The 15,277-nt window shown below is 48.8% G+C and overlaps 1 protein-coding gene and 2 pseudogenes across 2 annotated transcripts in view; 2 read left to right on the top strand and 1 right to left on the bottom strand.

Moving 5' to 3' along the window:
- The window catches only part of LOC115869381, a 19,701-nt pseudogene extending 16,918 nt beyond the window's left edge, over nucleotides 1-2,783 (top strand).
- Nucleotides 1-15,277, bottom strand: part of PHF24 (PHD finger protein 24) — a 57,299-nt gene that overhangs the window by 23,389 nt on the left and 18,633 nt on the right. For both annotated transcript variants that reach the window (XM_030885382.2, XM_004712389.2), the window contains 2 exons: nucleotides 6,510-6,891; nucleotides 5,697-5,882 (listed from right to left, as the gene is read on the bottom strand). In XM_030885382.2, the coding sequence (XP_030741242.1) occupies nucleotides 5,697-5,882; nucleotides 6,510-6,887 (564 nt within the window). In that variant the 5' untranslated portion in view covers nucleotides 6,888-6,891. Of the gene's footprint in view, nucleotides 1-5,696; nucleotides 5,883-6,509; nucleotides 6,892-15,277 lie in introns of those variants that run through there.
- LOC101645130 lies at nucleotides 10,902-12,122 on the top strand (annotated as a pseudogene).

Here is a 15,277-nt window from a genome sequence, read left to right as displayed (position 1 = left end):
TCACTGTCTCACTGACTCACTGTCTCTCTCGCTTTCTTACTCACTCACTCACTATCTCACTGTTTCACTCCCTCATTCCCTCACTGTTTCACTCACTGTCTCTCACTCATTCACTGTCTCACTCTCTCTGTCTCACTGACTCACTGTTTCACTCAGTCTCACTGTCTCATTCGTTCACTGTCTCCCTGTCTCCCTTCCTTCCTCCCTCCCTCACTGTCTCTTTCACTCATGTCTCTCTCACTGACTCACTCACTCAGGGTCTGACTCACACTCATTCACTGTCTCACTGACTCACTGTCTCTCATTCACTCACCGACTCACTGTCTCTCTCACTGTCTTACTCACTCACTATCTCACTGACTCAGTGGCTCTCTCACGTCTCACTGACTCAATGTCTCACTCTTTCACTCACTGTCTTCTGATCCTGTGCCGGAAGAGAGACCCTTGGGTTGGAAGGCACCCAAAATACAACCGGGGAAGAGTTGTCTCCTCAAAACAGTGGCAACCGTAATGGTCCGTACGGTGGCTAGCCCTGAGGACCTTCATTTGCTGACATGCTATGATGCCGAATGAGACGACACCACTGCACACATCGTTACCAATCAGAATGGGAAATTTGCTCAGTAGGGATCTAGGGCAATTGGAAGTTGTGAAACATGCAACGGAGCACTTGAAGACCACTACCTGAGGCATCCGTGAGCTGCCACAGACTAGTGTTGGCTGTTTTGAGTTGGACAGTTACCACGGCCTGCTCTGCTAGGAATGACACATTGAAGAGGAATCTGTTGCATTCATTGTCAAAAAGAGCATTTCAAGATCTGTCCTGGAGTACAACGCTATAACAAAAGAATAAGATCCATCCACCCACAAGGACAACCAGTTAATAGGACTATTATTCAAATTTATGAATATTATTCAAATTGCCAACTACGAATGCCAAAGACAAAAACATTAAAGATGGTTACCAACTTCTGCACCTGGAACTGATCCAACAGGGCTCTTGTTGGGGGCCTTTGGGGAGTCTGAGTCGCAGCACAGCCGTGTAGACTGGCTGGAAGGCTGTGCTAACCAGCGGAGGAGGATGCTGCAGAAGATGAGGAAGCTGTGCACCACTCTCCCAGGTGGAGAGGAGGGTCTCCAAGACCCTTGTTGGTGGCACCAAGGGAAAGTACATCAGTCCAGCACCATCAACCACCCAGCTGCCACTGACATCTCCATGGAGCGTGCCCATCAGGGGGCGGCCAAGTAACAAACAGCCTCTTGAATTCCTCATTGCCTCCAGAGATGGGACATCAGGCAGAAGGAGCACCTGCTTAAGTGCGAGTACCAGCCCTCCCCTGGGGAGACCAAAGGCCCCCACGTGAACTGAGGGCAGCAAGCAGATCATAGTGGTTGGGGAAGGCAGGAAGAAGCTTGGTGCCCTCTTCCTGTGGGACAATGGATCTTCAGTGGGTGAAATCATAGGGTACAACAAAGTTATCAACAACATGGGTATGAAGCAGACCAGGCAGTTAAAAACTGGCCATGGGCTCCGGCAGTAACTGCGCTGCATTCTCTGAAGGGCTTCTGTTTAAGTTCAAGTTTCCCACTGGGGACCATGGCCACTGTGTGCGGTTCTTCCTGAACATGTATAGGTTTACCACCACCAGTGCCCATAGCTAGATCAACATCTACGATGGGAAGACATGCGAGAGAGTGTTTGCCCCGGGAGGAAGCAAGGCTCACGATGGAGAGATCTGTGCTATGAGTTGGAGACCTGAGAGCACCCACCTGTTCTCTGCTTCTGGAGGCAAACTTTTAAGACCAGGGAAGTCAATTCCAAGTCCGTGGTCACCACATTCACCAGGAGCTCTAACGTCCTGAACCAGCACCTGGGCTGCTTGTGCCAGAAGGACCACCTGCTCAGCATCTTGCTTTCTGGCCACATCAACCACCTGGACAAGAACAACCCTAGGAAGGAAGCCCCTGCGGGTCATCAAGGGTCACAGCTAAGTGAATCCAGTGTCTGAAGGTGCACGGGAACAGTGGCAAGCCCCAGAGACTCCAGCAGCCACAAGGTACATGCCAGATACTGATCCTGAGACTGAGGAGAATGACTCTTTCCCTGGGAAAAGTCACAGGAACTAGGTGTCGAGGATGACTGGACGGGGCTGGCCAGCTCGTCAGCCGCAGCACAGACGATACCTTGGAGTAAGCATCACAGCCTCACCATGCGGGACGACAGCAGACACCAAGAGATGAAGCCGAGGGTCAGCCAAAGTGCCTGGTGGTTGGCCCAGGGGATGTGCACTGGGCAGGACGTCCTGCTCAAGGGTCAGAGGTGCTTCTGCATCCACCCCAGCTATGATCCCTGGGGGCACATGGTGGCCCCTGGGAGTGCAGACAGGATCACCTGCCGCTACTCCACGGCAGGCTTCCAGCTGAAGAATGAGGACAAGCTCCTGGAGGCAAGGGCCTGTGGTGGAGGGACTCCGCCTGCTCCCAGGAAGGTGCCTTCCCTCCCTGGCCGTGGGGGACACCAGTGCCGCGGTCACGGTCTTCGTCAGTGACGGCTGCTCAGAGAATGTTTTCTGCAGCCCCCACTCAAAGGTGGTCTGCCTGCCCGGCCCCTAGACAACGAGCACTTGGCCTCTGGTGGCATGGGGGTGATAGTTTCCCTGTGTGTCCCGATTTACCCTGAGACCTGAGTCAAGATCCAAGATGCCTGCTGGTCATATCACGTCAGCTCCCTGGCCTGGCTGGCTGGGCACACCTCCACCATGCCTCCACCGAGGCAGGGATAATCAGCCATTGAGGCCCTGCCTCTTGGGCTGGCTGAAGCGGGACTAGACCCGATCCCATGGCTGGGGAACACGCTCTTCCTCTGGATGTTTCTGCAGCTCCCCCCCCACCCCCCTCCTTGCTGAGGACTGACGATTCTCACACCCTCCGGGCACTCCGGTCTGTCTGGGTCCTTCTGAAAGCTTTAGAGGGTGACTATTTACACATGAAAAATAAAACAAGCACTTAGAGAGAGCGAGAAGGACTATTTAGCCACTTTACAAAACAGAACTGGTTGATATTCAACTATTTCAGGAGATAGCATATGATCCGGAAACAATGGCATTGAAGGAGGATGCTTAAAATGCACTGAAGAAATTGTGAGAACAACGGTCCAAAAATTTGACAGAAACCAATTAAGGTGTTTAAACAAAAGGATGTAATGCTGTACGTTCTATTTGCCTATGTCAAGACAGTTGGAAGACAGTAACCTGGCCAACCAACTAAAAAAAAGCCACCTTTATGCTCATTCCAAAGGAAGGTGCTCAAACAATGAGAAGAACACTGAACAGTATCAGCTCACAAAGTAAAATTTGGCTGAAGAATATGGTTAAAAATGGCTGCAGTAGTTAGTCCACAAACAGGGAACTGTCAGAAATGTAACCTGGAATCAGAAGAGCATACAGGGAGGGATATCATTGCTGATGTCAGATGGATCTTGGTTGAAGGCAGAGAATATCAGAAAGATGTTTACCTGTGTATATTTGAGTATGCAAAAATATTCAACTGTGTGGATCATAACAGATTATGGATACCTCTGCGAAGAATGGGAATTCCAGCACGCCTAACCGTGCTAAGGTGTAACCCGAATCTCGGCCGAGAGGCAGTCACTGGAACAGAACAAGGGGTTACTTACTATTGTAGTTTGAAATCAGGAAAGGTGTGTGTCAGGCTGCATCCTTTCCTCATACTTATTCAAGATTATAAGAAGAATGCAGCGGCAGAATTGGAGAGGGCTGACCAACAACCCATAACATGCAGATGGCACAGCACTGCTTGCCAAGAGGGAAGAGGGCTTGGCCGCACTTCCTGATGTAGACCAAAGACCACGGCATGCGGTGTGGACGCACCTCAACAGAAGGCAAACCCTCAAAAGTGGCACCCGGAAGCAACCGTGTGATAAGTGGGGCAAAGATTTGACGCTGTCAGCATTTCGTTCTATTGGAGCCACAGTCAACATCCGTGGAAGCAGCAGTCAAGAAACCAAACACTGGACTTTGCACCCAGCACGTCTACTGTAAGAGACTTCGTTAAAGGGTGAAAAATAAAGATGTCACTTTGAGGACTAGGCTGCATCTGGCGCAAACCAGGGTATTTCCAGGCACCTCGTATGCATGTGAAAGCTGGTAAAAGAAGAAGGAAGACCAAACAGGTATCGATTCGCACGATTCATGGTGTTGCCACAGACTACCGAATGTCCCAGGCTGACAGAAGAATGACCACATCTGTCTTCCAAGCAGGACCGTCAGAACGCTCCTTAGAACTGAGGGTGGCGAGGCTGGGTCTCATGCACGCTGAACACGCTATCAGCAGAAACCCGGCCCTGGCGCAGGACCCCATGCTCGGGAAAATAGAGAGCCGGCGAAAAAGAGGAAGAGCCTCCATGAGATGGCCCGACAGTGGCTGTCCCAGCGGACTCCAACGTAACAACTGTGAGAAGAGTGCAGGACCGGGCAGTGGTTCTTTCTTTGGCACGCCGAGTCAGTGGGAGTTGGATGACAACAGTCATGATGACAGGGCGTCATGACAGAAAGCTGGAAGGGAACGTGTCTTCCTGGGGGGTTGGGCAGGAGCTACCGTCAACCCCATCGACATCAGAGTACCTCAGAGCAGAGTGACTGTGATCAAAAGGGGAGCATTTAGAGTGTGTGCATGCAGAGGGCAGGGGGGCAGGTACTGGAGAGGCTCGCCGCCGGTGGATCCACCACGGCTGCTAGAGCAGAGTCTCAGCTGGGGAAGGAGTTGAAGATCCTGAAATAGCTGAAGTTCTAGACTTCATTTCATGGCAAAGCCACGAAGAGGGAATTATTATTTGCTAGAAAGGGCACAACTTTGCCCCTTTTGAGGCAGTAAAGGAGGCTGATCAGCTGATTCCCCTGACTCTGAACTGGGTGAATAAGGAAGGTCTCTCAGGACAGCAGATCAATACGGTGACACAATGAACTCTATTCAGGTGTGGTGGGAAATGGATATGAATCTGACTTTCAGGGGAAATCTTAGACTGTCCTTCATTCAAAATTGGAAGGCATTTATATAAAATTTGCACAGTTCTGAATCAATAGAGCACTGCTCTTTAATTCACACAAAGACCATTTCAGAAACGAACAACAAATGCTCCTTAGAGCCAAGTGGTAAGCCGAGTAAAGATCCCAGGGCTTAAAAGTTTTCCTGCGAGGTCAGCTACCCTTTCGGAAAGCAAGCTTGTTAGGATTTCCGGTTGGTTTTTCAAATGAATATAGTGAATGACAACTATATTTGCACTAAGGAATCGCTTTTGACTCATTAGGTCTCATCCCACCCAGTCCATCTCTAGCTCACTGGTTTTCTCCTGGGGGTGAGTCTGTCTCCCCAAACATATTTGGTCCTGTTGAGCTATTTCTGACACTGGGGTGGGGCAATACTGGCAGGTCATGGGTAGAAGTCGGAGATGCTGCTGTACACCCCAAGGAACACGGCCCATCACACAGAAGTCACCAGCCCCGACTGGGGACCCTGCTGAGATGGAGAGAGACTGGACTGGCTCTAAGGTCTCTGTGTCTCCCGAAGAAGAAGATTCTCGAGGTCACAACCTAGAAACTACTGTCCCCCAACTGGGTTGCCACAAAGAGCACCACGCTCCCTGCTGTGCTCCCCGAGCCCCCGGCGCCCCTGCTTACACAGTAGTGGCAGCTCCAGCCTGTTTCTGTGTGGGCCGTCTCCATCGCCTCCGCCGCATTGTCTCCCTGGATGTAGCCCATGCGGCGCAGGCAGCCGTCATGGAAAACCCTGGTGCAGACCCTGCATGGGAAGAGGGTCTCAGCCGTCCAGACCTCACAGACATCGCACATCTCATCGTTGACCACCTGGGGGGAGACGGAAGTGTGAATGAGATAGTATGAGCAGGCAGCGAGATCCCGTGGCCGCCCCCCATACAGACATCCTCCTGTGAGACTGGATCCCCCTGGAGCTGTCCCGAGGAAGAGCGCCAGTTGAAAGCAGCACTAAAACAAGAGCTTTCTCTCGGGAGGACAAGAACCAGGAGGCTCTTCCCGCGACTCAGGTTTCTGTGACCATGTTTCTGAACACGGATGACGCTGGCATTTTGGAAAGAGCAATCTGTTGTGAGAGATTGTCTCAGGCATTGCATGACATCTGGTATCCCTGGTGTTCTTGGCATGGCACACCAGCAGCAAGCCCTGCTCACGGTGACCTCCTAAACGGTCCCATCCCACATTTGCAAACGCCCCTACAGGGGGTAGAACTACTCATGGCTGAGAAACCTGGCGTGGGAGGGTTGGCAGAAGACCTGCCACGGTGTGGTGTTCTATCATCCACTTCCCAAGCCTTTCACTAAGAGTAAGCTAGGTAACTAAGCTCTTTATTCTGGTGCAAGGAAGCCAAAGTCCTTCTGGGCTCACCTCCACCACACCAGCCTGCCCCGCAAGAGGTCTACTTCGTGAGGACCCTGCCCTCCCTCACGCAGCACTCACAGGCTCTTTGGGGTCCAGGCAGATATCTGGAGGTTTGTCGTCATCCAGCTTCCTGGTGGGGCGGATGAAGGCTGGGGGTGTGAAGCGATTGGTTCTGTCAAATTCCTCGGGCTCCACGCCTCGCCCGTCTCGGAGCCGCTCCCAGGCTGCGCGGTTAGCTCTGCTCTCTTCTTGCAGCACTGGGCTGCTTGCCTCTGCTGCTTTTTCTTCCTGCACCTCCTGGACAGAGCCCTCTACAGTGCCACGGCGGGACCCCGATGGTTCGCCCGTGCGTCGGAGAGAAGGCCTGTCTCGCAGCCCATCCTTGAAGGCAGACACAGCCAAGCTCACCTTCTGCACCTGCTCCACGGTCTGCCGCTTGGACATCAGCACCCCCATGGCTCTGTGGGCGAGAAGCAGAAGGCCACGGACTCTCAGCTCAGGGCGGAGCATGGCGGGCCAATCAGCTTGCAACCATTCGCCCACTGGGCAAGTGCTAGAGTCTCTCCCTCTCCTAGAACTGGTCGCATGGTTGGTTGGGGTGAGACCTGGTGGGGAGTAAAACGACCCTCGCTCCAGCTCTGATGGCCCTGTGACTTGTTCCTAGCTGTGAAACGAAACGAATGGTTAGCTACCTGCCCCGCCCACTTCAACGGGCTGTCATGGGGACAACGCTAGATAACTGGCACTCAGCAAGTGTGAAAGGGTTACCTCTCTTCTTTCCCGTCCTAAGGCAATCTGGATGAGGTGATCCCAGGCTTCTGCTACTTTTGAGACCATTGGGGGCTTTGGAGCCCAAGTATCTCCTTTGCCCCATAAGGAGACCTCAGGCCTAATCTCAGAACAACAAAACCCCAAACAAACCAGAGCCTAACCTGCCTGTGCGTGGATTCTGACTCACAGCAATCCTGCAGGGCAGAACAGAACTGCAAGACTGTAAATCTGTACCAGGGCAAAAAGGATTTTGTCTTTCTCGCATGGAGAAGGCCAGAGGTTTCGAACTGCTGACATTGCATTTAGTAGCCCAGACCTAATCCATTTTGTCTCGGGGCTCCAAACCAGGCTAAGGCAGGACCCTGTGGCCCCTGTGGCTGAAAGAACGTGGGCCCCATTCAGTGCTGTGCACAACCCCTGCAGGGGTCCTTGCCGGAGTCAGGAAGCTCTGCCACCGTGATCCTGTGGTCACAAGCACACCTGCGCCCCTCTAATTAGTAGGGATGCCTCCTTGAGCACAAGCAATTTGTCACAGACCTTGTGATGAGCACGAAGGCTCTTCTGATCTTTGTCACTCATCACGAATGTCATCCTCAGTTTCTGTTTTGATTTTCTGAACATTTCAAGAAAGGGCCACAAGCTTTTCCAGCTGCCCGAGTACCGTCGTCCCTGCCCATCCTCTGCAGCAGCAGGGTACGGCACGCACGGCCGGAGGGCACGACATGGCACCACGCAAAGTCGGGCTGCTACCTCCCATGCTGACGGACCTCGGTGGCAGTCAGCTGGGGAATGCCAGGTGGGCCTTGCTATCCATGCATCCTAATCAAGCCTTACTGCACAGCACTATGTACAAGGCACTAACGACTCATTATAGGGGATAGACGACAGGAAAGATGGAGTCGTAATGTTCGAGCTATTTAAGATCAGAATTCAAGAAGAGTCAGACAAAGTGCTATGAGGGTCTGAGGAGAGGGGAGACCACACCTTTGAAGGGATGGGGAGGAAGTTTGGGGGCAGGTTAACCTGAGTTGGGGGAGAAGCAGAGTCAAGTGGAAGGCAAGAAGTAGGTGACTTAATGGGAAATGTGGTAACAGGAAGGGTGTGGCGCATACCACGGAAATCAATTAGAGAGATGGACTGAGGAAGTGGATCCAGGGCAACAGGAAAAAGGGGCATTTTCAATTAACGAACTGGAAGAACGGTAGTGTCATCCACAGAAATTGGACTTTGAACATCCAGAAGGAGCTCTGGGGGTGTCGTGGGCTCCATGGGGAGCCGGTAACCACAAGGTCGGCTTCCAATCGACCAGCTGTTCTGCGGAAGGCGGCGGCCTTCTGCCCCTGTAACGAGTCCCAGCCACAGGTGCAGTTCTAACCTGCCCTATAAGGTTGCTACAAGTCAAAGCTGGCTCGATGGCAGTGAGCCTGGCTTCTAGTTTTTGTACATACTGAGCTACAGACATTCAGGTGTCATATTATCCCTTGCTTGAAGCCTTGCAGGATCAGGCCCCAGCCAGACTCCCTTTTTGGACTGTGTTCCAATCACAATGGCCTTCTTTCAATATGTATTTGCCATGCCTCTGCCACCACTCTTCTGGGACAGCTAAGACATTCCTTTTCCCAGTGGACGCCTACTCACCTGTCAGAGAGCTCAGGTCATCACTTCCTCAGGGAAGTCCCTGCTGACTGCCTAGCCCAGGTCACCGTGCTGCAACACTGTGCTCTTTTCTCTTTCCCGTCTTTACATGGTCATTGACTATACTGCCTTTGCTCGGCACGCTCTCTGTCCCCAGCACCTACCAGTGCATCTTGCACAGAATAGATGCTCAGCAGACAGCAATTCAACTCAACTCACTGCCATCGACTTGATGCTGACTCACAGCAACCCTGTAGGACAGGGGAGAACCGCCCTGCAAGTTTCTGAGACTAACTCTTTATGGGAGTAGAAAGTCTCAGCTTTTGCCAGTGGAGTGGCTGGTGGTTTCGAACTGCTGACCTAGTAGTTACTAGCCCAATGCATAACCGCACTGCACCATCAGGGCTTAATAGATAACGATACTTAATAAACATTTTGCAATTAATTAAATAGTACAAAGTACTCATACATATACTCTATGACAAACCTTCTACTTACTAAGTGAAAACACTAACCAAGAATGTTTATGTGTGATATGTACCGGGGCTAGAAATATTTCTTGCATGTGCTAACCCTGCCTTGAAAATTCCTACCCTGCCTGTAGCTTGTCTGCATAGATTATCACCCAGGAAACATATATTCTTAAACTTTGTAAACTGACTGATAGGGAAAGATTTACTCTCTATGCCCCCTCTGCTACTTCATCCTTTTGCAAAATTAAAGCATGACTAAGAGATACTTATTGTATGAAAGCCTTTTCCAGTGAAGGGGCAAAGGAGGCTTACTGAGGAAACGTTTATTGAGCAAATCCAGGAAATTATTACTTACGGTGTTCATTCTTCTGTGAACAATTAATAATAAATTGTGTGTGCATTTAATCCCCTGTCCCCAGCTGAAAACAAATATGAGACAATGGGGTGGTGGTGGTTAAATTATGGTACCGTGGAAGACCACACAACAAGAACACTGTGGGATAGAGTATATTTATCATGTGGAAAGATGTTCAAAATATATGAAAATGTTAGTGAAAAAACCAAGTTATAAAAAGTTCATGTTGGTATCTCAGTTTTGTAAGAACATGTATATAATTTTCATATTTTTGTCAATCTGCATCTTCTACTTTGTTTACATTGCACATTATATAATTAAATTTTTCTTTTTAGGGCTGGCAACCTGGTGACTTCAGTTTGGCTGTGTGGTTCTGTAACCCAGGACATGTTGCTTTACTGGTATCTGTTAATGAGTGTTTTCAGAGCCACCTAGTCATAAACATCTGGATCATTTGTGTTCATAGATGCCCTGAACGTTTATGTTCTCTTTAAAATTATTTTAAAAATCTATGTGACTAGAGGCTATGTAGCCTGGGGGTGGGGGGAGGGAGTGTACGTGTGTTTGAAAGCATTTGCTGAGCCTGTGGACCCAGATGGTTCCTGGAGAAAGATACTCGACTTCTAGTCCCCAGGCACAGTGCAGATGCCTCATGAGCACCAGCTGTGCTCTACGCTTAGGTGGAAAAGCAATCAATTTAGTGAGAGGGAGAAGACACACCTGACAACCTGACTGTATGTCTTTCTTATGTGGGTGTGAATCCTCAAAACTGAGGTGCTGGCATATCTGAATAATGGTGACTTCAGACCTAAATTTAAAACTCCACTTTTGGTGAGAGGAGTCAAGATGGCGTTCAGGTATAATCACCTGCCTGGTGCTCCTGTTCTTAGACCTGAAGATTAAGAGATAGGCATGGGAAGCAAGCAACCGGACCAATGGTTCAGGAGGGACTTGGGGGGAGGAGGGGAGGGAGCGGTGAGCAAATGCCACAGACAGGGGAACAACTAGGGAATTAAAATCATTAACAAGGAGAACATAGAGATGCTGGGGGTGTTGGAGCAACAGCAATCTAGCTGAGAGGAATTACTAAGAGGCAGAAGGGTGAGTGTGATGATGGGATAGGAGGAAGGTAAAAGGAAACAGAAGAAAGATCTAGGAAGTACAGCTATGGATAGAGGTATAAACAGGTGTGTATATATGTAAATATATTAATTCACAAAAATAGAGGTATTGGTCTATGCACATATATTTATATGGCAATGCAAATTCTTCCCTCAACTCAAGAACACTTTGTTCTGACAACCTGGCTTTCTGTAATGCTCACTCTCCCGACAAGATCGCTGAAGACAAAATAGGGGTGCAAGCAAATGTGAAGAAAGCTGATGGTGCCTGGCTATCAAAAGATATAGTGTTGGGCTCGCGGATCTCCGCGACCCGAGTACTGAGTGGTTCCTCGCGTCGCGGGACCTGCGTCCAGTGGCTTTGCTGCCGTCACCATGCCACACACTGAACATATCGATTTATACCGTAAGCACTATGGGTATCGTTTGGGTTACCATGAGAGAAAGAGAAAGAAGGAAAGTCGAGAGGCTCATGAATGTTCAAAGAAGGCAAAAAAAAATGATTGGTCTGAAGTCCAAGCTCTACCATAAGCTGCACATGCTGAGAAAATACAAATGAGAAAGACTATCAAGATGCGTGAAAAGAGAAACACCAAACAAAAGAATGATGAGAAGACTCCACAAGGCGCAGGGCCTGCCTCTGCTGGACAGGGAGGGACAATCTCGAGCAAAAGTATTTTCCAATATGATCAAGCAAAAACGAAAAGAGAAAGCGGGGAAATGGGAAGTCCCTCTGCCCAAAGTCCATGCCCAGGGAGAAAAGGAAGTCCTAAAAGTTCTTCGAACAGGACAGAGGAAGAAGAAGGCCTGGAAAAGGATGGCTACTCAAGTTTGCTTTGTTGGGGATGGCTTTACACGGGAACCACCGAAGTATGAACGATTCATCAGACCCATGGGCTTACGTTTCACGAAGGCACATGTGACGCACCCTGAACTTAAAGCCACCTTTTGCTTACCAATACCTGGTGTAAAGAAGAACCCCCGTTCCCATTGTGCACAACGCGGGGTGTTATTACCAAAGGGACCGTCATTGAAGTGAATGTGTGCGAGCTGGGCCTGGTGACGCAAGGAGGCAAGATGATTTGGGGAAAAGATGCCCAGGTTCCCAACAATCCTGAAAACGATGGGTGCATAAACGCAGTCCTGCTGGTTTGATGGCACTTTCTACAAGGAGCGCCCTTTATTTGTGAGGATGACAAGCGAACCAGAGAAACCACCACTATTACCCTGTGCTTCTGAGTCCTACCCCACGGCTTACATGTCTGATGTCAGCAGAACTATTTATATGAAAAGCAAAACATTACAACAGCCCCATTGTAAAAAAAAAAAAAAAAGATCGTGTCTAGGGCAGTGGTTCTCAACCTGTGGGTCATGACCCCTTGGGGGGGGTTGAAAGACCCTGTCACGGGGGTCGCCCGATTCATAACAGCAGCAACATTACAGTGATGAAGTAGCAATGAAAATAATTTTATGGTTGGGGGGGGTCCCCACAACTGAGAAACGATATAAAAGGGTCGCAGCACTAGGAAGGTTGAGAACCACTGGTCTAGGGTCTTAAAAGCTTGAAGTTAACAAGCCGCCATCTAGCAGGGATGCTTGTTAACTTCAAGCTTTTAAGACCCTTGATAAGCTTTTGATGCTTATCAAGCCCACATGGAAGAAGCACACTAGCCTGTATGATCATGAGGTCAACAGGTATCAGAAGACAACAAACAAACATATTGTTGAGAAGGTGGGCCGGAGCAGAGACCCAAACCCATCTGTAGACAATGGGACATTCTCTCACAGAAGGGTCACAAAGAAGGGATGAGTCAACCATGGTACAATATTGTGCGATAAAATACACAATATTCCTCTGGTTCCTAGTGGCTTCCTTACCCCCCACTATCATGACCCCACTCCTCCCTCTCACTTCAGGCTAGACCGGAGCATGTGCACTGGTATAGATATGAGTTCAGGACACACGGAATCCAGGTCAGATAAACCCCTCAGGAACAGAAATGGGAGTGGCAATACTAGGAGGGTAGGAAGGAAGGGGGAACCGATCACAATAATCAATGCATAGCCCTCATCCCCTACCCCTGGGGGGATGAGCAACAGAAACTGTGGGGGAAGGGAGACAGCAGTCAGTGTGAGATATGAAAATAATAACTTATTAAGGGGTCATGAAAGTGGGAGGGGGGAGGGAAGGTAAAAAGAGGAGCTGATACCAAGGGCTCAAATAGAAAGTAAATGTTTAGAAAGTAATGATGGCAACATATGTACAAATATGCTTGATACAATTGATGTATGGATTGTTATAAGCGCTGTAAGAGGCCCCAATAAAATGATCTTAAAAAAACCAAATGAACAAACTCCATTTTCAGTGAAAACAAAGACTTTCACTTCTATTTTTCTAAAGAAACCATCCATCTTTCCCCCATTTTGGGTCAGTGTTAACTGTTTGAAGAACCAGGCACGAGTCAAGATTTCTAACTGAGATAGAAAATTGCACGGTGCCTATTAATGTTTACCCAGCTGGCTCCAGAGACAGCACCTTCATCAGTAAGAGGTTAGGGAACAGAATTGATCATGTTAAATTAAGTTAGGACTTACAAATAACTTTATAAGCCAAGGCAGGTATATAGTAAGTCTTAGTTCCACACTCTGATCCCCAATTCAATTTCCACTTTTTGAGACTTTATGTCTGCTAGTTCTTTGTAAATGTGTAACTAGATACAGACTAAGTTTGTTAAAATAAGGAGGCAGATCACAGCTGTGAAAGTCTTGATTGTAACACAAAGAATATGGAGATTGTGCCTTAATTTGTGAAAATAAAGTAGTATTTTACCCACAGGAGCCCTGGTGGCATAGTGGCTACATATGTGGTTACTGACTGCAGAGTCAGCAGTTAGAACCCACATCCTCTCCTAAGGAGAAAGATGAGGGCGTATCCTCCAGCCTTGGACCCACAGGGGCAGGTCCACCCTGTCCATAGGGTCGCTGTGGGTCCATCCACTTGATGGCACGGCGTTTACCTCGCTTCGCTGGGTGAACTGCCCGAGCCACAGCTCCCTCTTCTCTTTTAGCTAAATGGTCAATGTCTATATTTCAAAGGCTTGAGATTGGAGTTGATTTAATCTTCATTCCTTCTTAACCAACTGATCAGTTTTTATATTCAAGGATTACAACTGGAAGTGATCTGACCTGTGATCAATCACTAAGCCTTCACGTAAAAAATATTTAATGGGGTGTAGAATACCTGGTGGGGTTTGTTCAAGGGCGATGTAGCCAAGAGAGATTACTGAGAGCCAAATAAAGGTCAAACATGATAGTGGGACCGGCGGAAAGTAAAAGAAATAAAGGACAGAACCAGGAGGCAAAGGTCATTTATAGAGGTATAAATATAGGCATGTACACCTGTAAATATATTAATAGATAACAATAGGGATATGTTTATGTACATACATTTAAATGTTAAGTGTTAAGGTAGCAGACGGACATTGTGACAAGTACTCCCTCAACGCAAGAACACTTTGTTTTAGTATATGTGCTGCCGAAGCGAGCACGTACACTTTGTTTTAATAACCTGGCATTCTGTGATGCTCAGATTTCTGACACGATCGCTGAAGTCAAAATGGGTGCATAAGCAAATGTGAAGAAAGCTGAAGGTGCCCAACTATTAAAAGATATAGCATATGGGGTCTTAAAGGCTTGAAAAACAAGCGGCCACCTAGCTCAGAAGCAACAAAACCCACATGGAAGAAGCACACCAATCTGCGTGATCAGAAGGTGTCGATGGGATCAGTTATCAGGCATCAGAAGATCCAAAACAAACAATCATATCGATGCAAACAAGGAGGGTCAGAGTGGAGACCCAAAGCCCATCTGTACACAATTGGACATACCCCTCACAAAAGGGTCACAAGGAAGGGACAAGCCAGCCAGGGTGCAGTATAGCACCAACCAAACACACATTCCTCTAGTTCAGCGGTTCTCAACCTGTGGGTCACGACCTCTTTAGGGGTCAAATGACCCTTTCCGATGGTCTTAGGAACCGAGAGACTGCTCCTCTATCCGTCTCCAGGTGGGTCCATCCACATGCAGATACACCCACATATGGGGGTCACCACAACATGAGGAACTGTATTAAAGGGTCGTGGCATTAGGAAGGTTGAGAACCACTGCTCTAGTTATTTAATGCTTCCTTCCCCCCACTATCATGACCCCAGCCCTACCTTACAAACCTGGCTAGACTGGAGCATGCACACTGGTACAGATAAGAACTCTCAACACACGGAATCCAGGACAGATAAACCCCTCAGGTACAGTAATGAGAGAAATGGTACCATGCCGGTAGGGGAAGGTCAGGAGGAGAAAGAGGAGAAACCGGGAACTGATTGCAATGATCTCCCTGCCCTGGGGATGAACAACAGAAACATGGGTGAAGGGAGACAGCAGATGGTGTGAGATATGAACATAATAATAATTGGATAATTTATTAAGGGGTCA

This window comes from Echinops telfairi, unplaced genomic scaffold (assembly GCF_000313985.2).
Source record: "Echinops telfairi isolate 266 unplaced genomic scaffold, ASM31398v2 ScPeMD7_25;HRSCAF=90, whole genome shotgun sequence".
Classification (NCBI taxonomy): Eukaryota; Metazoa; Chordata; class Mammalia; order Afrosoricida; family Tenrecidae; genus Echinops; species Echinops telfairi.
The sequence above is the reverse complement of the archived record's forward strand: the minus strand, read 5'-3'. Positions and strand labels throughout refer to the sequence as shown.